The sequence below is a fragment of the Sebastes fasciatus genome, chromosome 8 (genome assembly GCF_043250625.1).
Source record: "Sebastes fasciatus isolate fSebFas1 chromosome 8, fSebFas1.pri, whole genome shotgun sequence".
NCBI lineage: Eukaryota > Metazoa > Chordata > Actinopteri > Perciformes > Sebastidae > Sebastes > Sebastes fasciatus.
In genome coordinates, this window is record NC_133802.1 from 15,406,566 (window position 1) to 15,430,122 (window position 23,557).

The window sequence follows — 23,557 nt, forward strand, 5'->3', positions numbered from 1 at the left end:
AAGACTGACAAATCGCGTTTAGGGTCAATTCTTGTGCCCAAAACACTTTCGATTTAAAGATAAAACATGGAAACGACTGCACTGATCAGCACATATTTACCAGTTTTGAAGCCCTAGAAACAGATTTGTTTGCAGGCGCCTCATGATTGAATGGCACAGATATGTTTTTAGCTGTTATCCAGATGTGCACATCACATCTCCAACTGCAACCCTCTCCCCCCAACTCCTAACTACAGTCGACCCCCATCCCAAACACCTCCTGTGCCCCAGCCTTTGCTCCCTTCCCCCCATATTCCCCGATGCCAGGCGTGGTTGTCTAATTAAACCGCTAGAAGAGCACTGACTCTTGACATGCCCTTAGGGTGTGCCACACGGGGCACGTGGGCACGAAGAGGGGGGGTAGATCTGGTGAAGGTGAGCAGTGTGGGTAAATAAGGGTGTCTGGGGGTGTCATAATAATATGGCGGATGAGGCGAGGGGAGCAAGATAGTTACCAGTACCAGGGGAGTCTATTTACCTGGGGGACACAAGGGGTCTTATCATTCCAGCAGACCTGAGCTGAACGCCGGTGTCCAACCTGGCTCACTTCGCTGCACTTGGAGAGCAAGAAAATATGCAGAGCAGACGAGATAAACTGCTTAGTATACACAGCACACACTGACACACATTCATACACCAAATCACATGTACATCGACACGCATGAATGCCCTTAACTGCAAATACAGTCCTCACAGACAAACATGAACAGATAATGGGACGGCGCTGGCACAACACAAATGAGACAAAGAAACTTGGTTGAATCACAGTATTCACAGCAGCAATAAATAGATTTAATTAAAAAAAATCACAGATGAGGCGTCATATGTATTGAATATTTGATTTGATTTTCAGGACAGTATGCACTGTATGCAAATGTTAATACAGCTTAACATGGTTAATATTAATGTGAGTCGGTCCTCGGGGTTCAGGGCTATAGAAAGGATGTGGTGTCTGCTGTCTGCTGATGTCTGTGTGCCTCATTGAGTCGCCCAAAGCACACAGACATACACAGGCTGAAAGACGCCCTGCATACTGCCTGAACCCGTCACATCACGGCAGCTTTGGACTGAGTAATCAGACAGAGAGCGACGGATTGATTGAAAGAAACTTCACTCCAATAAGTCTGGTACAATCAGAGAAATTTAGCTTTGATTTTTGTTATTTTTGTGCCGGTTCTGGCTGCTATAGTCTGGCTTTTTGTATTGAAGAGAGATGACAGAGCAATTCAGACACTTGTAAAGAAATATTTTAGAGAAACAAACATATCAGTAATTGTAATATGAATATACAATGACAGTTTGTATTTGATAAGCTTAATAGAACGTTTAATAGAGTAATTCAACATTTTGGGAAATATTCTTATTTGCTTTCTTACTAAGAGTTAGTTGAGCAGCTCCATACTATTATTTGCCCAAAAGCTGATTAGTTTAGCTTAGCGTAAAGATTGGAGAGAGTAGGGAATAGTCAAGCATTCTCTGCCTACCAGCATCTCTTATGGTACGTGTCCACAGGATGAGTCCTTTCCACGCTTCCCATTCATTGTCTATGTAAGCAGCCGTGCAATGCATTCTGGTAGCGTGGCGGCGCGATTCGAGAAACGGATCATCACCACGCCACCCGCTCCTCATTTGCATAAAGTTGAGGTCTAGGCTACTTTATGCAAATCAGGGACGTCCGGCGCGGCTCATCACCTCTGGAAACTCACGAAAATATCTTAAACTAACCGTTGTCGATACCATATGAAAACAGATTCAGCAACTGCATGGCTTATTTCTCGCTTAAAATGTTTTCAGAAACACATTTCGGTGAACTATTTTTGTAATGTACAAGAAAGAAGTTTCCAAATGAGCCGCCATGTTGGTTCCGGTTTGGAAGCTGGGAGCAGCAACCCACGAGGGAAAGCGTTCGTCCAATCAGCCACTGCCCAGTGGCAGCCCATCAAGCGTCCAATGCTGGGAACCGATGCGATCCCTTGCTTCGTTTTTTTAAGTGATTAAACAAACAAGATAAAATGTATTAGTTTGTGAGTTTTAGAGTTGCTGGTAAGTGGGTTTTGTTACATTTGGACAGAGCCGTTTCCGATCTTTATGCTAAGCTAAGTGGCTGCTGGCTGTAGCCTTACATGAACTTTAACCATAGACTTTATATAAGAAGTGGACGAGGTCACTGTGACGTCACCCTTTACTATCTTGTGGACTGCCGTTTTGGAGTAACGGGTTTATCATCTTGGTTTTTGGCCGTCGCCCTCTTGTTTCTTTTGCATCCAGAAGTGGCATGAGAAGGCGGAGCTAAGTACAACTGAACACTCAAGTGTAGAAGTAGGGTCATTTTCTCATAGACTTCTATACAATCAGACTTTTTGCAAACAGAGGAGTCGCCACCTCTGGCTATCAGAAAGAACGAAAGGCGCTTCCATCATGGTACAAACGTCAGAGTTGTATCGATCTTCTCATCTAACTCTCTGCAAGAAAGCAAATACACGTATTTCCCAAAATGTCAAAACGATTGCTTTAAAGAACTTGGATTATGCAGACATACAGTAGGTTGGGAAATTGCACAAAAACAATATGTGGAAAGACATAATAGTGACCATGTATGCTGGACTGAACCACAGAGAGGCATATTGCCCGTGGGACACTGGAGAATGTCACTCCTTACCCAGCTGAGCCTTTGACATACAACCCCATTTTCCATCCAGAGACAGGAGTTATGACACTGTCAGAGCAGCTGTGGCAAAGCTCACTGTTATAGTGGATGGGTGTGTGTGTGTGTGTGTTCGGTGTGCTCAGGCATATAAGGGAATGTAACCTATATGTCAGTCTGCAGATAGCTCATCAGTAACCAGGCAGCATAGCCTTACAAACCCCCCATCCTCTCATCAGCCCTCTGCTTCCTTCTCTGCCGCTGCGGTGCTGGAGATGTCTGATAGGTTGATTGTGCGAATGTGTGTGAGCTTGCATCATGTGTGTGTGTGCGCTTTTATGTGTGTCTGCGCTGCCATGTCTGATAGATGATGTGCTTATGTGGTAATGAGCCACACTGCACTGCAACCATTTTCTCTGACTCCCCGAGAGGGTTTCAGATGGCAGCTCTCTTCCCTAAATCATCCTCCCTCTGGTTCCTGATCCTGATCCTCAACGGCCTCACCGTCTCGGCTGCAGGCACCTATACATCAGGGGGGAGGAAGGGACAAATGTCAAGATATCACAGATCACTTGCTGCTGACCTGTTCATTAGTTTACATCGAATATGTCAGTGTCATACATGTGTCTTTGTTGGCCTGTACAAATCTATTTTCAAGCATGGACTGATTTTCACAGGTTCTCCTGGACATGGAGGTAATTCTATCAATAAATCAGCAGTGCAGCCTCCGATTTCATTTTGGGGGGATTCAAGTTTTTATTTTCTTTATGCACACTCAAGGTATAGTATATAAAAACAATGGCACAATCATATAACATAAAACAATATACATAGCCTATATCTCATCCGTGGAAAAGTCTTTGACAATGTGACGTAAAGACGGCAGTGAACAGTGAACTTTATTGAAACGAATAGTTTGACATTTTGGGAAACACAAAAGAGAAGATCAGAAGCCCACCACTCTCAAGACTTTTTTCTTTATGCTGTTGTGCTGGCTGTAGCTGTATATTAAAGCTATAATATGTAACAGTTATCGGTTGCTGTTTGTAAACACACGGCATTCACTCGCCGAGAGGGAGAGAGAGCAGCGATGGTGGCGTGGGCAATAGAGTGACTGAAGAGAAGGAGTGGCGTTAGTGAGAACAAAGCAGTGAATCAGAGAAATAAAATGTTATATTATGATCGTTTCATAGCGGTTATTTTCTAAAGCACAAATAAAATACAACACAACCACAACTCTGTACAACCCTGTGGGAAGGTGCAAAGTTGCCGGATTTTTAATGAATGCAGCCTTCCCATCTGCTGGCTGTGGCTCAGCGCTGCTCTTGTCAGAGGGGGACTTGTGCCTTGGTATCAGAAGTCGAGGGGCGTCAGAAAGTGGCGGCATTTGACCACCTGAATGGGCTGCACACGCTGTGCACTGTTATTAGTTGGGGGTTACCGCCCCACGTGGGGCACAAAGCCACTTTGCAGACGCCCAGAAGAGTCCCGAGCACAGCAAAATAAGAAGAAAAGAGAAAATACAGGCAGAGGGCTGCAGAAACAGACACCGCCACACACTTCTAGTGGGTCATCAGTGATGATTGAGAGGGATTATTTTTGTGTCAGTCTACGCATTGTTTCTAGGAAATTCTTGCATATCGTACCTTAAACCAGCGGTCCCCAACCCCCGGGCCGCGGACCGGTACCGGTCCGTGGGTCATTTGGTACCGGGCCGCACAGAAAGAATAAATAACTTACATTATTTCCGTTTTATTTATTATCTGAATCTGAATGATGTTTTATTTTGAAAAATGACCGGATTCTCTCCGTTACATCGTAGTGATACGTTAACGCTAAAATTTAACCCACAAGCTAGCAAAATGAGTAAAAAACAGACGTCTTTGGAGAGTTTCTTTGGGAAGGGGAAAAGGCCCAGTGAAGAGACAGAAGAAGGGCCAACGACTTCCAAGAAAAAGAAAGCTGCATTTAACAGACAATACCAGGAGTCCTACTTAAAATATGGATTTATCGCGACAGGTGACTCCCACGCACCAAGCCCGCTCTGCATACTATGCGGCGACCGGCTCTCTAATGAGGCAATGAAGCCTTCAAAACTGCTTCGCCACTTGGAGACCAAGCACCCTGCATTAAAAGACAAGCCTTTGGAGTATTTTGAAAGAAAAAAGCGGGAACAAGAAGGACAGAAGCAATTACTGAGGGCCACCACATCAACAAATGCGAGTGCACTGAGAGCATCATACTTGGTGGCTAACTGTATTGCTAAGGCTAAGAAGCCATTCACTATTGGTGAAGAATTGATTCTGCCCGCCACTAAAGACATTTGCCGTGAACTTCTAGGAGAGGCTGCGGTTAAAAAGATAGCACAGGTGCCTCTGTCGGCTAGCACCGTCACTCGGCGCATTGAGGAAATAGCAGAAGACATTGAGACACAATTGTTGGAGAGGATTAATACATCACCGTGGTACTCACTCCAGGTTGACGAGTCTACAGATGTTGACAACAAGGCAATACTACTTGTTTATGTGCGATATCTTTATCAGGAGGATGTGCATGAGGATATGTTATGTGCACTATCGTTGCTAACCAAAACCACAGCCACAGAACTATTCAAGTCGCTGGATGATTATATGTCAGGGAAACTGAAATGGTCCTTTTGTGTCGGCATATGCACAGACGGAGCTGCTGCCATGACCGGACGGCTGTCTGGTTTAACTGCTCGGATTAAGGAGGTTGCACCTGAATGTGAATCTACGCATTGTGTCATTCACAGGGAAATGCTGGCTAGCCGAAAAATGCCACCAGAACTTTCCAGCGTATTGAATGATGTTGTTAAAGTTATTAACCACATTAAAGCACACGCCCTTAACTCGCGCCTGTTTGAGCAGCTTTGTGATGAGATGGACGCGGAGCACAGACGCCTTCTCTTATACACAGAAATAAGATGGTTATCCCGAGGGAAATCGCTGGCCAGAGTGTTTGAGTTACGAGAGCCGCTGCAGAGATTTCTGTCAGAAAAGAAGTCACCGCTGGCAGCACATTTCAGTGACGAGGAATGGGTCGCAAAACTGGCTTACTTGTGCGACATATTCAACCTGCTCAATGAGCTCAATCTGTCACTTCAGGGGGAAATGACAACAGTCTTCAAACTGGCAGATAAAGTAGCTGCATTTAAAGCCAAACTGGATTTGTGGGGACGGCGCGTGAACAGAGGCATATTGGACATGTTTCAAACATTAGCGGGGATTTTGGGTGAGACTGAGCCCGAGCCTTCATTCTCCCAGCTGGTGCACGATCACCTGTCTTTGCTTTTAAAAGAGTTCGAGCGCTACTTCCCAACCACAAAAGACCCACGAACTGCCAAGGAATGGATCCGCGACCCATTTGTCAACAAACCAGGAGAATCCAGCATGTCTGTGCAAGAAGAAGATCAGCTGCTGGAGATCGCAAATGACGGCGGCCTTAAAAGTGTGTTCGAGACAACAACTCTGCCGGTGTTCTGGATTAAAGTCTCGGCAGAATACCCTGAGATCGCCACAACAGCACTGAAAACCCTGTTGCCATTTCCGACATCCTATCTGTGTGAAGCGGGGTTTTCTGCAGTGACAGCAACCAAAACTAAATTACGGAGTAGACTGGACATAAGCAACACACTCCGGGTGTCACTGTCTCCTATTACCCCTAGATGGGACCGTCTCGTTGCAGAGAAACAAGCTCAGGGCTCACATTGATTTAGCGTTATGGTGAGTTAATTTTTTCATGCACTTTATATTCGTTTTTGTGGTGTATCTGTATCTTATTTTTGTAGGCATGTTTAAACGTTACCATAGCGACCAGAGAGCGTTAGGGGGCAGAGAGGATGATACTCATGTTATGTTGTTGGCGCGATGTTAAGAGGACGCTGCTAATAAAGTTGCATATGAGTACACAGTGCATTCACGTTTATTATTATATTTACAATATACCACTGTTTTTATGCCGGTCGTATCATTTTATTTTGTTGTATTTATCCGCCACACCTTGAAGGCCTGTCCGTGAAAATATTGTCTGACGTTAAACCGGTCCTTGGCGCTAAAAAGGTTGGGGACCGCTGCCTTAAACCATATAGAAATGTGAGTTGTGTATTTTGAAAATGTTGAACTATCCCTCTAAGCATAGTCTGCAGCAAAACCAGCAGAAAAAGCTAAATAGCTTCATCCAAAAAGGTGCAGCCTTTGTCAAAGGTTCCACATCCACTGCGGTCGTGCAGTATAATCATGCCTTGGAGCAACATCCCATGACAGGCTCAGTACGCCTTTGTCAGAGATTAATCTGATTTACAGAGACATGTAATTTTACATGGGCCAATTGTTGATAAATGTGTGTATGTATCTGTGTGTGAGAGAGACGGGGAGAAACTGTAGAAAAAGATAAGAGAGGAGCGTCAGACAGGCTGGCAGCCCTGTTTATCCAAAAGACGATCAAACCACCAGTAGTCCATTTCCAGCTGCGGAAAATCAATGCTGGAGCAGACAAGAGATGGAATTTATCTGAGACCGGTGAAGCAGAGTATATTCTCACAATTTCCTTGTCTCCTATTGTACAAGGGTAATGGATAAGGAGGTCACGAGTCACTGCCGTATCCTGTGTGTGATAGTTCAGGAATGGCAAACATTCAGCGACTTCATGTCGTATCATCAGTGGGCAGAGTGTGACAGCAGGACGCAACCACAGCGATCCTGATAAGAGCCAATATCAGTCAAGGGAAAGACTAAGCAAATACAGTAATGGAGGTCAGAGTGGACGACTGGTTACATAAGAAAAAGCTAGAGAAAAGGAAACGGCAAAATCAGCAGTGGAGAGAAAAGGAAATGCTCAAGTTTTAATATTTGTATACTTTGTTCAAATGAACCTTGTCATAATGCCAGTGTTTAATAAGTTTAACATTATAAATTACAGGCTGCACCACATTACCAGGTAAAGATAGTTATTACTAAATGTTTACACTCAGTAACTCCAACACTATAAGTCATTACATTAGCCCCCAAATGTAGGGGCAATTGTAACAACACACGTAATACCTTCATATAAATACCAAGGACCACAATAAACTACCAAGAATTTAGTATATATAGTTAAAACAATGTAATATCCATTGAACAATTAACTACTCTCATACCTCAAAAGAAATCCTTTGTCCTTTGGCAGGCAGAGGGCTCATCACAGACCATGTGCATAATGAGTTTCGTGGTTATGTCTTGTTTCTGATTGGAGATATTTGAGATGTTACACATGTCCCTTGTTTTAAATGTATAAAAATGTAATGGCTCCAACCAGGTTTTGAATCTGAGTTTCAATACTGGGCTACTATTACAAACCAAAAATAATAATTGAAAAATATGTTGATTTTCAGCCAATTTGGCAGTTTAAAGTTAAGAAAACTTCTGATTCATAGACATTGAAGATCTTAAAAGCCTGAGAAATTGTCTCTTAGCAGGAATTGAATCAAGGTCCCCATATTGAGAAGTAAGAGACTTAACCATTGAACTCTGCCGTGTTAACTTTGACAGCCCTATTTTATATATAATTTGCCCTCCTAAAATGTCATTTTTGGAAGTTATAGCTCATGATGCTTGTAAGTTAAGCCATTTCTTAATTTCTAAAGGTGCAACATAGTTTATAAATCACTAGTTAGTTATAAGACCTCAGGAAGGACTTTACACACAACCTTTGTAAAAGTTTTACGAATAGCTGGTGCAAGCCAAGCTGACTGCTCAATTAGGACAACAATAAATCCTCCTTTTTTCAAACAAAACAATACAAAGTGGCAAGTTTTCAAAACTAGTCATGTATGTAACACATGTGGCTTTGGACATGTGTGTGTGTGTACATGTGTTGGGGGAAGGGCTGATTCCTTAAGGCTATGTTCATGCTTCAGTGGTACAACATCCACAGGCTTGTTTTGACACCGTACTGTGTAGCTGCCGTCATCATCTAATTGTAGGTCACACAGTCCTTAGGGACTGAACAAAAAAGTTCAGTGTAAATCAGTATGAACACAAATTAGGGCTGTCAAAGTTAATGCGATAATAACGTGTTAATGCAAATTCGTTTTAACGCCACTAATTTCTTTAACGCATTAATGCAATCGATCTTTCGGAGTTTGTAGCGGGTTCAGTTTTAAAAGCTAGAAAACCTAAGGAATCCATTGGTACCAATCATGTCATACTAGCTTGTCGCCAGGAGGCTAAATAACGCCCCAAAGTTACGCTAAATTTTGGTGAGGAAAAGCTGTCATGGCCCTTTTCAAAGGGGTCCCTTGACCTCTGACCTCAAGATATGTGAATGAAAATGGGTTCTATGGGTACCCACAAGTCTCCCCTTTACAGACATGCCCAGACATGCCCACTTTACTTTGCAGTTTGGGGCAAGTCATAGTCAAGTCAGCACACTGACACACTGACAGCTGTTGTTGCCTATTATGAGTTTACCATGTTATGATTTGAGCATATTTTTATACTATATGCAGTAACTGTGAGGGTTTCTGGATAATATTTGTCATTGTTTCGTGTTGATAATTGATTTACAATAATATATATATACATACCCACTCCCATGTTGATAATAGTATTAAATACTTGACAAATCTCCCTTTAAGGTACATTTTGAACAGATAAAAAGTGCAATTAATTTGCGATTAATCACGATCAACTATTTTAATTGATTGGCAGCCCTAATACAAACCTGCACTTAATTTTAAAACTGACCTAAAACCGGTGCCATTTCTATTATTTTGTCGAGCTACTTTGAATAACCCTGAGGAATAACAGTGTAGTCAGTATCAGCTGGCCTTTCATTAAGATACAGTAGAAGAATGTGTTCTCTGTCTCATGGACGTATTAGTGTGAAGGGAACTGTGCCCTTGACCTGACCTGAGAAATAAGAATTATCATTCTTTCTTAAGACAAAATAGACAATGTGCTCTCGAGCTATCAGTCTGTCTTCCTCTCGGGGAGCCTTGAATTTGATTAAATTACCCAAATAGTCTCTTGTTCTGATTTGATACGGCTTCTTAACTCGTCTGCGTGAAAAGTGCTACTCGTTAAACATGAATAAAGCAATACAGAAATCAAATAACTGACTTAAATGGACAGACAAAACATGTCCTCCAAATGTTTGATATCCATCTAGGGTCTATTAATGTAATGGGTTTAAAACAGAAATAAATGAACTTCAGGCATAATTTATATAGTTTTATATATAATTTGCCCTCCCAATAATATTTTTGGAGGTTATAGCTTATGATGCTAGTATTTACTACCCATTACCAAAGTCTATCTAAGACACTTATGAAGGGGCACCACAATTGAGTGTGTATTTCCTCATGAACAGTGATCAGTGCATCCGAAGGTCTATTTATAATGGATTTAATGCAGAAATAAACACTGACGTGTAAATGAACTTCAGACATATTTATTTAAATAAAGACTTAAAGAAAGTAGCGTATGACAATAACAAATACAGAATTCAGTCAATAACTTAAAGCCATAATAGGCAACTTGACACAAACATTTTGTTTTGCTTCAGTAACATTCGTTTTAAGGGTTTATAATAAACAGTTTTACTTGGAAGGATATGTACAACAAAAAACAAGTCTGCCTGTCAAAAAACGAGCAAGTGAGGAAAAAGTGAAATGACGGCTGTATATTTGAACCAAGTGGAGCTTGTTTGAAAGAAGAAGCAGAGCTACAGAGGCATGTCTTAAGACAGCACGTTGTTTCCAACAACCCACTCGTGGCTGCTACCAGCGTGGGGTCTTTAAAACCATGTGGAGATCATGAGCAGTCTGCCGCTCCCTGAAATGTCCAGCCGTCACCTTCGCAGTGGCTTCTGTCTAATGCTACAAATAAAAGGTGAGGCGCCCTCTCGGAGAGCCATCCCTCCCTCTCTCTCTCTCTCCGTGAGGACCCCACTCACGCTGCCCCTGCTCACACTGTTGCTAGGCAACACTTAAAATTCCAGTGTTCTGTACATCCAGAGAACTCCGGGCTTCTCGGTGCAGACCTACAAATCATCAAGTCCTGCATTAGCCGAGCTGTCAACAGCCGCTAATGCCAGGAGACTCAAGTGAATACAACAACAGCTACAAAAAAAAAAAACACACACCAAAGACAGCCACAAGCAAGTAGAAACATCCAGGGAAAAAAGTTATTTAATAAATGGAAAATGTTATGAATACTTTTTGTTGTTGTTTTTTTTTAAAAAAGGAAAGGAAAAAATATCTTTCTCCAGACAGGACCAGCCTGTTTGTGTGATTCAATCCAAGCTTCCCACCTATCATCTCAGGGATATTTAGTGTTATAATAATGCAGCTTATCCAGGCAGAGGCATCTCGGATAACTGTTAACAATATTCAGCTGTCCAAAGTTCAAAGTTGAGGACTATTACTATCAAATATCCATCAGGCAGAGGAAGAAGAAGATTTCTATGACTCATTTGGGTACAAAAACAGTTGGGCTTGTGTAAAAAGAAACCTTTTAAAAACCAAGAAAAAATGTCTTTTTGCTGGAAATAAGCTGGTATGCAGCTCTTAACGTATCAGGGAACAGTGAGGTGATGCATCATTCATGTAGCATCACTAAATCAAGCCTTGTGATTAATAACATTGAACAATGATGTTGTGATGTGTGTGGTGATGGGTAATGAAAGGGGATCTGACAAAAACATGCTCAGGCGGTCTTTACATGGCCCAGGATTTAGTGTTTGTTTTGTCACAGCGTGTCCACCCCTGGACTGTTTTGTAGCTCGTGTGAGTGCTGAGTCACACTGCGCTCCTTGAGACGTGCTCTCGGTTCGTCCTCCGACTTGCCTTTGCAAAATGAACGCTCTTGCTTTGCCAAATCCCTCCCTTCTCTCCCCTTTTTTCCTCCACTGTCAGCCTTAATTTCCAAACGAAATACCGTGAGGGGTCAGCGGGGGAATAACATCTTCAAGGACTGCTGTTTTAAATTCCCCGAGCCGCTTTTGCGTAGGCACCGCTTCCTGTCACTGTCAGATTTTACATTTCATCTCGTCACTCAGCCCATATCGTGACCTTAAAGAGACATTCAGAAAATTAAGAGATGGATGGGAAAGGGCACCGCTATCAGAATTTCAAACGGGTCTCATCAGGGTAATGGAGTCAAATGCAGTGTTTACAGCCACTTGGAAAAGAGGAGGCACTGACCTTATTCAAGCTCTCACAGCAACCTTTAAGTGAGTGCCTGCTATGCTCTCTTTGTACAGGTGTATTTAACAGATCAGAAATATTTTCAACATCAAACATTTTCCACTCTGTCTCTGCACTGGTGTGCTGGTGATATGTCATGATCGAAAGTTCAGTGTCAGAGTTGAATATAGAGAGTGAAGCAAACTTTTTTTGAAGTTCGGGGAGGATGCTGCAAAGGAGAGAGATGCTTTGTAGAAACCATTGCTCTCTTTCCCTTGCATACCCTTTTTGCTGAGCTTGTCCTTGCTTTCTTTTATTTCCCCAGCGTGTTCTCAGCGATGTTCACATGATGGAGCAGCTCTTGGACTTGTCCTTGTTGAAGGTGGAGGAGAGCAGGTCCGTCTTGCTGGGCAGGTGTAGCAGTCTCTTGGAGAGGCGGCGGACGGGGCTGGGTTTATTGGCAGGCTGGAGTTTGTTCATGCAGGCCAGAGCCGCAGTACGGAAAACACTGTGGATGCTCTTCTCTGACGTGAAGGCTGAGCACTCCAGGTAAGCCTCGGCTCCCAGCTGCTTGGCCAAGGACGAACCCTACAATGTGAAGGAAAAATATACGTTGAGCTCGGGTAGATTAAAACCAGTGGGCAACTCTGGATCTCAGAAGTGAAGCCAATGCTGAAGTGTCTTAAACTTGTATTCTTTCTACCCCAGCAGGGGGGCGACTCCTCTGGTTGCAACGAGAAGTCTGATTGTATAGAAGTCTATGAGAAAATGACCCTACTTCTCACTTGATTTATCACCTCAGTAAACATTGTAAACATGAGTTTATGGTCTCAATCACTATTTCAAGTCTTCTTCAACACAGCATGATGTTCATTTAGTAAATTATGGTCCCATTTAGAGTCAAATAGACCATAAAGCTACCACGGCGCTGTCCGGTCTGGGAGTTGTCTGTGTTTTCATCTTATAACTTTCCTTTCATAGTGTGTTTTCAGTTCACGAAAGTTAATTATAACACTAAAAAATGGCTTATAGAGAGCCGAAGTCCCTCCCCTTCCAGTGGACCACCATGGGATCTTATTTCAGAAATAATATGAACGGTAGTCAACGGCGAGAGCCAAATATTTTTTTGATCCCGTTTGAATTACAGCATGAATCACACATACTATGTTTTTCAATTTAAAAGATAATTTTGCAGGTCAAGAAAGTCACAGTTTGTTGTAAAACTGTTCAAGTATAAGACTGTAAAAATATGTAATTAGAAAAACTAAACACCCAAAAGTCACCTAAGTGAAGTCTCTCTCTCTGAAGATACGATGCCTGTGTGTTTCGTACAGTTATGTACTCACATCAGCAACGGGTCTCGCTCGTTCTTTCTCTTCCCGGCTGATAAAACGACCAGGAGTTGCTGGATGAAACACATCAGGTAAGATAACGTTTGATTTGTGCGTGGAACATAACTAAGTTAGCGAGCTAGCTAGTGTTGATGACGTATATTGTGCGAGACGAGAGATGTAGTTCACCGAGTGGTTTTACACATAACTAAATGATATGACAAACCTACAACAAACTGAGACTTTCTTGACTTGCAAAATTATGTTTTAAATTGACAAACATCTTATGTGTGATTCATGGCGCAATTCAAACGTGATCAAAAAATTATTTGTCTCCCGATGACAACCGTATACTGTATATTTCTTCCGAAATAAGGTCCCATGGGATCCACCGGAAGGGGATGGTCTTCGCCTCTCTATTCAGCGTTGGGTTGTACTCAGCTCCACTCTCTCGTGTCACTTCTGGTTGCAAAAAAACAAGATGACGATGGCCAAAATGCCTAACTCGAGGCTTCAAAACGCATTCCACAAACCAAATGGTGACGTCACGGTGACTACGTCCACTTCTTATCTACAGTCTATGATTAAAACAAAGGGGGATTTCTACGACTAACCAGTCTAGACAGGACACAGAAACCTAAATAGAGGCACAGAGGAAGAAAGAGTCGTCATGGAACAAACCTGTTCATGGGCGACGGGAGTCTGTTTCTGATTGGACAGCTCCATGCGCGTGCAAACGTCTGTGCGCAGGTCAGTCTTGCAGCCTATTAGTAGGATCCGTGTGCTGGGACAGAAGTCCTGGATCTCTGCTTTCCACTGCAAGGAGAAGACAAACAGGTGCCAAGAGACTGTCACTTGAAAGTGTAATTAGTAAATGAGTGAATATGGGGGAGGGCAGACTGTGCTGTTGTCAGCCTGTTATGTTCACACTGCAGCGTGTTAATAATATTAATACCTTCTTCAGCGCACTGTCTACTATGTCTGGTCGGCTGATGTCAAAGCATAAGAGCACTGCATCTGAGTCGCTGTAGCAGAGGGGTCTGACGTTGTCGTAGTATGGAGAACCTAGAGAGACAAAGTCAGGAAACACTTATTAATGTTTTATGCAACAACATATAATTGTATTAACATGTGGTTGAGGAAGGTGGGCACTTAGCTCAAAGCAACATCTTTGAAAATTAAAGTAAAGTTTTCCCCTCGTCAGCAAGCACAAACAAAAGCTAAATATCTCTTTCTATGGTCTGAATCCAGCTGACACTATTATAATGTTCTATCACAATCATCCTCCTCACTTTCACACAGTACAAACACAAACAGTCACACACACACACTCCTGCCAAACTGATAAGAGAGCAAACAATTTCACTGAGCTTGACGCCTTCCCACTGACAGGAATTCTTCCAGTAAAGTAAACTAACTCACTGAGTCACGATCACTCTGCACCAGTCACATCTTTCCATTATTAGTCAATAGCAAACTTTGTTCGCCAAACTTTTGTTTGAGTAAAAAAAAAAAAAAAAACTACCAGATGTCCTGTGAAACAAAATTATTGTCATACTGTAGGATTTCCAAGATTTTTGTTTTGCTTTCATGTTCAATTTCAGATAAAGTGCCAAAATACAGACACTGTGTCTAGGTCAATTATAATCTATATTAATGTTACTACAGCATATTAAATAAGTGAGTCCTTGTCTGCATCAAAAAACTGTTATATATTAAACATAGCTTGGTCATTGAAAAGTATACTTGTTAAAGCAAAAGTTTGAGTTACAGCTCTTTCCATTGTTTCTAAAATCAAACATTTGGATCAGAACTGCAGCATTGAAGGAATGAAAGAGGGAGGCTGTGTTTGCACGGTGGAACAAGTTCGCCACCGGTGGAAAACTTTGAGAAAAACATATTTTTGATGCACAGAAGCAAAATGGCACAAGCGGCTCCTGCCGTTCCACTTTTCTATATTTTGATGTGATAAACGACATGTTAGGGCATCAACCCCTGTCAAACACAGACGAGAATGGCGTCGACGTGGGATTCACCGGCCCCGCTGTTGAGGACGCCCTGAGCTCCTAAGATAGACCAGATGATGATGATGGTAAGAATAGGTAAAAAGACAACTAGGAACCCAGCTGACTTGTTTAGCTTAATGGGTTGTTTGTAGGTCAGCATGACGTACTTCACGGGGACGTTCTAGGTTAATTAGAGTATGCACAGCTGCATGTAAACGGGAATATTAGTGGTATTTTCGTTAGCTATGTAAACAGCTTAGTAAGAACATTACTATTATTACTTGTCCTACCATTTTACCACTTCTATTATTATTGATATGTTTTGTGATGTTCTGTTTTAGCAGTTACCATATTTGTTTTACTCCATCTGCTTTTATTGTCTGATGTTCTGTTTTAACAGTTACCGTATCTTTTACTTTATTTATCTGCTTTTATTGTCTTCTGAAGCATTTTGTAACATCTGTTTTGAGAAGTGCTATATAAATAAATGTATTATTATTCTTATAATATAGTTTTTTTCAGATTAAGGGCAAAAACCAGAATATATGGTGCATGTAAACGTAGTCTTTAATACTTAAAGGCTGATTACAGTCATGTTTTCTGGTCAATATGCAAATTATGTTGGAAAATATAACAACGTTGTACAAAGATTAATTGTGCAAAATTTGAAGTAAACCAGTGCAATGACCATGGAGTTATAGTCACAGAAAGTTATGTCTTTACTGTAGTGCCACGGTAAGGCATTGACCTCAAATGATTAAGGTTAGGATAGGTCGTCGGGCGGCGAGTCTCCAGAGTTTTTTGCAAGTTTTCGCAATTTGAGGGTTACTTTCTAGACATAACCATCAAATTGTATGTATCTTATTATTGGGTGTCGGTATATGTGCATCACCAAAGTTTGCATTCAAGTTTCAAAAGTGTTGCACAGATTGCAGCAGTCACACTAATACGAGACAAGGGCTACACAAAAAGGGATTAATGTTGCTACAGGATCAGTTACAACATTGCAATATACATCTTCATTTTAAGACAGATCTATTTTACATATCTTTTATTGCAATACTTGTTTTTTCTTTTATCTAACTATGTTTATTGTGAAGGTTGTGCACGAAAACATCAAAGCAAATCATTTGTATGCGAAAACCAGAAAATGCACCGAATTGAAGGTGTCTTTTTATTACTAATGTCTTAATCAGCGGTGACTTTGCTATTCCAACAAATCTCTACTGAGACACTAATAACCCAATCCCCAAAATGATATCATACACTATTCATCACCTCAGTCAGACAGTCTACCCTGACTGTTGTCTCATAAATACGACACCTCTGTTATGAGAATGTGAATTACGGTGTGAAGGAAACATATTTTCCTTCCATTTCCATAAACAGCTCAGCTATAAGTAGAACCTTTCCTTTAAATCTCAGGAAGGCTCCTGAGCTAAAAACAGACTGACAGGACGTCCGCTCTCTATTGTCTTCCCTCTGCCACCTAATCACTCCCCACACACCAACGCTGAGATTTAATTTCCTACTCCTGTCCTCAGGGGCCAAACGTGCACAAGAAGCTTTCCTTGCAAATAAAAGAGGATATAATTATACCAGGAATAGATTCTTCTAATAAGCTTCTACCGGATCTAACTAACAATCATGTTGTCTTGATGTGTTCTCTCCCGAGGCAGGTTTTAACAACAATATTTTAACAACAAAAAGCCCTTCTGGTTTACTCAGCCTGTCAGAATATTTGACTTGAATCTGAAAAAGTAGGAAAAACTTACACAACTACAATCTATCAATAAAAATTTTTTTTAGAAGGAATCAAAGCGCCCGTCACATAACTATCCAGGGTGATGTAAGGCTTGAGAAAGAGGAGGCAGAGAGATCTAAAGAGGACACAACTTCTAGCACCTACCACCTCCCACACATTAGCAGCCCCCTGCCTGGACACACAAACACACACAAACATACACACACAAGCCTTTCAGTTGATGCAGTGAATCTGCCCTCTCTACTCTCAAAGAAAGACAGCCGATGGAAGGACTCTTACACCAAAAGACTACACGTAAGATGAGGTCGTGTTGATAAAAGGTGCAGCGTGACCTGGACAAATATGCTTCTGAGTCTTTTTTTATTGTCAGAAAGCGTGTGGTAAATATAGAAGTCTTCTCACATCTGTTTTGTATGTTTAAGATCATATTATATTAGAATAAAACACCTGGAGCAATGTTATTACAGCTGAAACGATTAGTCGATTATTCAATTACTCTGTCGCCAGGACATGAATTGACTATTTTTTTTATATTTTTAAGGGTTTTTTTCATGCAAAAAATTACAAACATTCTATATTTTCAGCTTCTAAATTAAAGATCTGTTGCTTTTCTTTTATCTTATGTATTTGTAATCTGAATATCATTATAATGAAAAAAACAACTTGTGAGGATTGCAAATTTGGCTTAATATATATATTTTTAAATATTTTAATTTAATGTCATAAATCCATTATAAATAATAACCTTAGTTGCAGCCCTAAATGATATATAAATAAATATAATAAAGATGGAAAATGAAAAAAAAAAAAAGAGTGACAGGAGCTAAGGCTGGGCGATATGGAGAAAAAAATCCAATATCACTATATTCTTTACCAAATATCTCTATCGATATTGCGATGATATTGTAGGGTTGACTGTTGGTGCTTTCACAAAATATTTACACAATGAGATTTTTGATAAATAAATCAGTAATGTGTACATAATGACTAAATGGGTAAAGACAAATAATAAAACAGCTAAAACAGTCTAGAAATTTTTGAAAATTCACTTTCACTTTACTGTAATGCATCCTTTAAAACCAGGAAAAGACAACACTAATACGATATTACGATATCCAAAATCTAAGACAATATCTAGTCTCATATCATGATATTGATATAATATTGACATATTGCCCACGAACTGTGTTTGTGTGTGTTGCAAAAGTAAATAGTCTTATGCAATGTCTCCTCTGGAAAGGGTGACTGTCCAGAAAGTTTTTACTCCGTGGGAGACAAACACACACAAACCTACATTAGTTCAGCGCTGGTTCCAGTTACATAAGAGCTTTTTTTAGGCGGCACACACCATAAGGCAGTGCGGAGGTCATGCATATCTCTTCGCTCAGTATCCCTCACTTGTGCCTTCTGTTCACAGCGACTGTACGCCACACACACAGGGGCACACATAGTAAGACAGGACACACACACACACACCGACACACATGCTTCCACCCCCTGCAGGACGAGGCATCCCCCTCTCCCCTGTGAAACAACCCCTGTGCAGGCCAACTGGCACGGCTCGACTTCCTCTGAGCACAATGCCTCAGCCAGTGCTGTTATGAACTAAATCTATACTCTAGTGGATTTCTTATTGATCCTATTTACATAATTTTTCTGTATGTTTAAGGTCATTATGTCAGCAGGCCACTAATGGTTCTCTGAACTGCATGTATTTTCTTGATTCATTAATTCACTTTTTTGTCTATAACATGTACGAAAATTGTAAAAAATAAAGATTAACGTTTCAAATTCCTCGTTCCGTATCGACCAACAGTCCAAAAACTCAAAGATCGTCAGTTTACAAAGATACAAAACAATGAAAAGCAGCAAATCCTCACATTAGAGAAGGTGGAACCAAGAAATCTTTGTCATTTTTACTTTTAAAAATGAATAAAAATGATTGATGCTGTATAATTGCTGTATTTTTTGTCAATGGACAATGTTCACGTAAGGCCTCTGACCTCTGACCTCTATGTGGAAGAAGTCAAGTTCTCAAATATCACAAAAGACAGTCATATGTTGTATCCAAGATTGTTGTTTTAACATATTTTATAACAAAGGTTAAAACAAAAGCAGGTGAAAAATGTGGGATACATTTTTAATCATAAATATATATTAGATCTGCAACGATTAGCTCATTAATCAATTAGTTGATCGACAGAAAATTAACCAGCAACTATTTTGACAACCCAATAATCGTTTGATTCACTTTTCAAGCAGAAATGGCAAGAATTTGCTGCTTAAATGGGAGGATTCGATGCGTTTCTCTGTTTTATATCATTGTAAACTGAACTGAATGTCTTTTTTTTTGTTTTTGACTGTTGGTCGAACACAACAAGACATCTGAAGACGTCACCATGGCCTCTGGGAAACTGAAGATTCACAATTTTAAAACATTTTACAGTTTATTAACATGATTTTTTTGATTGATTAATCGCAATGAAAGTAGTTGTTACCTGCAGCCCTAATGCACACAGTTCACAGAACCATTAGTGTCACTCCTCCTCTTGGTTTTGAATCAAAAATGTGTGAAATGTTAGTGACCGTTTTAAGTTGCCGTTGTGAAAACGTTTTGTGAGTTAATTGCAGCGACCTACTGACATAATGATCTTTAACATACAGAAAAATCATGTAAATACGATCAATAAGAAAAGCCATCCACTCCAGTATAGCTTTATCAGTAATAATCAAATGCACAAAGCTACAAGAATGCTGTTTATTTTTCAAAATCTTACAGATGAGACTGAAATGCTGCCCGAGTTAATGATCAAAACTGGGGCCTTTGTTTGTCTTTAATTGTGGGGCCTTTTTTTTTGTTGTTTTTTTGCTTGTATGTTTTTTCATGTAAAATTGTGGATTTTTTGGGACCCCACTTCACCAGACTGGCTTGTTGCTCAGGCTTGTCGTTCATTGGCTCCACCAACACACAAAGGAAGATCTCTCCACAGATTTCACACGAGTGAAAAGCTGCTTAACCGCATCGAAACGGGATTGGCAGATAGTGATGTCTGTGTAAACAGCTACAACACTGTTTGTAAATGAGATGGCGCTTCATTTACAGGCGTTACCCGACTAGAGGCTGACTGTGTTGTTGTTTAAACAAGTTCTACTAATCAGACCACGAATACAGCACTGAAACTGACTTCTTAACTACTCATCGCTCAACAAACATGAAGGCTTGGGGGGAATTTTAACTTGGCAGTGAGTCAGCTGATAGAGGGGAGAGGTGATCACTGTCTTGATTGCCAGTTTTATCAAACTGTGGTACTAATAGAAATCTGAGCATAATCCTCACCTGATGTGTCCCAAAGGCTGAGCTCAACACGCTGGTCTTCAAGCTCCAGACAGGCGGTGTAGTTCTCAAACACAGTGGGGACGTAAGTCTAGAAATGGACAATAAAGAACAGGGTTTAAGGAGCATTTTATCACAAATTCACATGGAAATGTATTAAACCAATTCATCATGAAAAACAAGAGCAGATGTCCAGTGATTGAGTTAATGAGTCTGACCAAAAGCAAAAAGTATTAAATATATAATTATTTAAAATTAAAAGACAAACAGATCTCCATATTTGTGACGCATGTGTTATTTTTAAATGACTAAAACATTTATTTGGCAAAATTAGCGGTGATTAACTTTACTTTTAAATCAATTCATATGTTCAGCAGTGCTCAAACATATTAACCTTTAATATACAACAATGATCTTACAGCATCATTCCCAATCTGAAAGGATTTGATGCAGCCCGGTCTAAATGACTAAACCTACAGAAATATAGCCTATAGTCAAATATCATTTACTACACATGTATGTCAATCTATAATACTCTAAGCTATATGGGATCATAGGAGTTTGAAATGAGATCAAATAAGATAAAATGAGCCCCAGAGGGACTTATTTTATTTGAGGATGTCAAATTTGGCCCTCACGTGTTTTTTTTTCATTATAAAGATATTCAGATTACAATCACGTAAGATACAAGAAAAGCAACAGATCTTAAAAGCTGAAAATATAGAATGTTTGTCATTTTTTGCATGAAAAAAACCCTTAAAAATATTTTTAAAAATAGTAAATTCATGTTCTGGCGACAGAGTAATTGAATAATTAATAAATATATATACATCAATTTATTTGACTGAGGACAATACATGTAGGCATTGCACTTAATTAAAGTGCAACCGATGTAATGTATTTGCAGACCTTGTCCTGGTTAGGTTTTTAATTAAAAAAAAAAAATACATAATACCACAAAACCATATCATATAAAACTAAAATAAGAATAGAGGTAAAAAAAAACTACACAAGAGCAAAATAATAATAATGCTATAATAATAATAAAGGTCTTCAAGAATAAATAAGATCACTATAAATGTAAGTAGGCTATACTGGCATACTATACGTCTCTGACACAATTAGAAACATAAAAAGTATCTTATAATAAATTATAGTCATGGAAAAACTCCTGTCCAGTCTTCTGGTCCATGTGGGATATAGTAGGATATTAAAGTAATATTTATTCTTCCTGAATTATACAATCTTGACCTGCAATTTAAATCATCCATTTATTTCCACTTCCAATAAAAAAATATAGAATATAGACATTATTATAGGAGATATGATCTCGTACCTCTGGATAGCAGTCCTTGGCCAGGACTTGTAACATCGCAGTTTTACCGCATTGGACGTCCCCGACCAGCACCAGCTTACACCTCGCTACACACGGCTGAGTTAGTCTCCTCTCCTTCATGCTGCAGCTGGATGAACCGAGCAGACTATCAAGCAGAGACAAGAGTGGGAATAACAGAGATAAAGTTGTGTAAATCCTCTCAGTGTGTAGCTCCTCTTCTTCTTCAGACAGTCAGTAGTGAGGCAGTGAGGCAGTGAGTGAGGCAGAGCAGTGAGGGGATCACTGCGGAACTTTATATTGTCGCGCCAACCAATGAGCGCACCAGAGGAGGAGGAGGAGGAGGAGGAAGAGGAGGAGGGCAGTGCGCACGAGGTCTCATCTTGTTATTTGGTGGTAATGGTGGATGGTAAACTGCAGGGCCATATAGCTGAGATTTAAGAAATACTGATGTCCCCTCAATGCACCACCTGAACCACATGTACCTCTCATTTTTTTACCAATACTAGTGATATAGTAGTGCCCACCACCCTGCAGAAATACATAAGTACAAGTCCTGCATTTACAATTTGACTTAAATAAAAGTACATAAGTATTAGCATCAACATTAACTCAACATACCAAATGTACGCACTATGCAGAATGGCTCCTTTCAAAGTGCAATATCGAATATTATATTTTTCTGTTCATTAATAAATAGACCTCCATATAAGAGCATTTTAATGTAGTTTGTCAACGTGGAGCCAATTTTAGATACTCTGTATACTACTGGATAGATTAGTAGAGTATTACTGCATTATATCATACAAGCATATCATGTTTTTATATGTAAAAAATTATAACTAGTACCTATAAGTGTCAAATAAATGTAGTGGAGAAATAAAGTACAATAGTCCCCTCTGAAATGTAATGGATAAGTACAAGTATGTCAAACGTGTACTTAAGTACAGCACATGAGAGTACATGTACTTAGTTACATTCCACCACTGATAGTAGACTAGTGGGAACCCACATAATGGTGAATATGGCAGTCGTGTAACTAAGTACATTTAGTCAAGCGCTGTACTTAAGTAGAATTTTGAGGTACTTGAACTTGCGTATTTCCATTTTATGCTACTTTATACTTCTACTCTACAACATTTCAGAGGGAAATACTGCACTTTGTACTTTCTATTAAGTAAACACTAAGAGCCTGATGACGTGTCACAAGTTAAAGGGGATTTTTGTCCTCTCATTTCCTCTCCATGGAAAACCTGACGGGTCTCATGGATATAGGCCTAAAATCTAATTTTGGTCACAGCAGCAACAGAAACAAATACTCATGAAGATATATTTAAATCTGATTAATCTCAATGTTATTGTTGTTTTCCTCTTTTGTGAGTATTTCTGTGAATGTGTGCATATAGTCTGTGTATATAGTTTGTATAGTCACATGGCCAGAAGTCATCAGAAAGTATCTCATTTGTCATCTGACTTGTGCTAATGGTGTGTATCTTCTTTAGATTAACAAATGTTTTGGAGTTGTATGACCTCAAAGTCTTTTAGTATCTCAGATCAGAGGTCAGACCTGCGGCATGTTATTTTGGTCAAATGAAATGGTTAGAAATTAAAAGGCTATGAAAAGGTTCAAATGAGGATATTACACAGAAAACCAGCTTCTCAGAATTTGCTTTAAATGTTGTCTAAATGTCTCTCTAATGACTGGTTCACAGTGTATATCCTTCCGACCATCTGTGGGATATACAGTCATGTAAGAATGCATGCAATTATTTTTACATGAAGCATATGAGTGACTGTATGTGTACATATGTTTATATAACACGTAGCGTGTAGCGTACAGGCTGAGCGAGTGCTGAACAGATGACAGATGGCTTGATCAATCTGAAGTATAACGGAGAATTTAAGAGTGTCAGCCATT

General features: G+C 40.1%; 1 protein-coding gene across 1 annotated transcript; it reads right to left on the bottom strand.

Moving 5' to 3' along the window:
* Nucleotides 1–10,119: 10,119 nt before the first annotated feature.
* On the bottom strand, nt 10,120–21,914 carry LOC141772602 (rho-related GTP-binding protein Rho6-like). The gene is made up of 5 exons (XM_074643754.1): nt 21,643–21,914; nt 20,310–20,397; nt 14,157–14,266; nt 13,883–14,017; nt 10,120–12,458 (listed from the first exon to the last, which is right to left on the bottom strand). The coding sequence occupies exons 1-5, from the start codon at nt 21,760–21,762 to the stop codon at nt 12,213–12,215; spliced, it is 699 nt and encodes a 232-aa protein (XP_074499855.1). The 5' UTR covers nt 21,763–21,914; the 3' UTR covers nt 10,120–12,212.
* Between the last annotated feature and the right edge of the window lie 1,643 nt (nt 21,915–23,557).

Bases quoted from the DNA above. Each gene is read 5' to 3' on its own strand.
- LOC141772602 (XM_074643754.1), bottom strand. From the start codon at position 21,762: ATGAAGGAGAGGAGACTAACTCAGCCGTGTGTAGCGAGGTGTAAGCTG. The intron at 14,018-14,156 runs GTATTAATATTA...TTCTCCTTGCAG, and splicing joins TAGACAGTGCGCTGAAGAAG to TGGAAAGCAGAGATCCAGGA. The intron at 12,459-13,882 runs GTTTGTTCCATG...TTCACATTGTAG, and splicing joins CTCCCGTCGCCCATGAACAG to GGTTCGTCCTTGGCCAAGCA.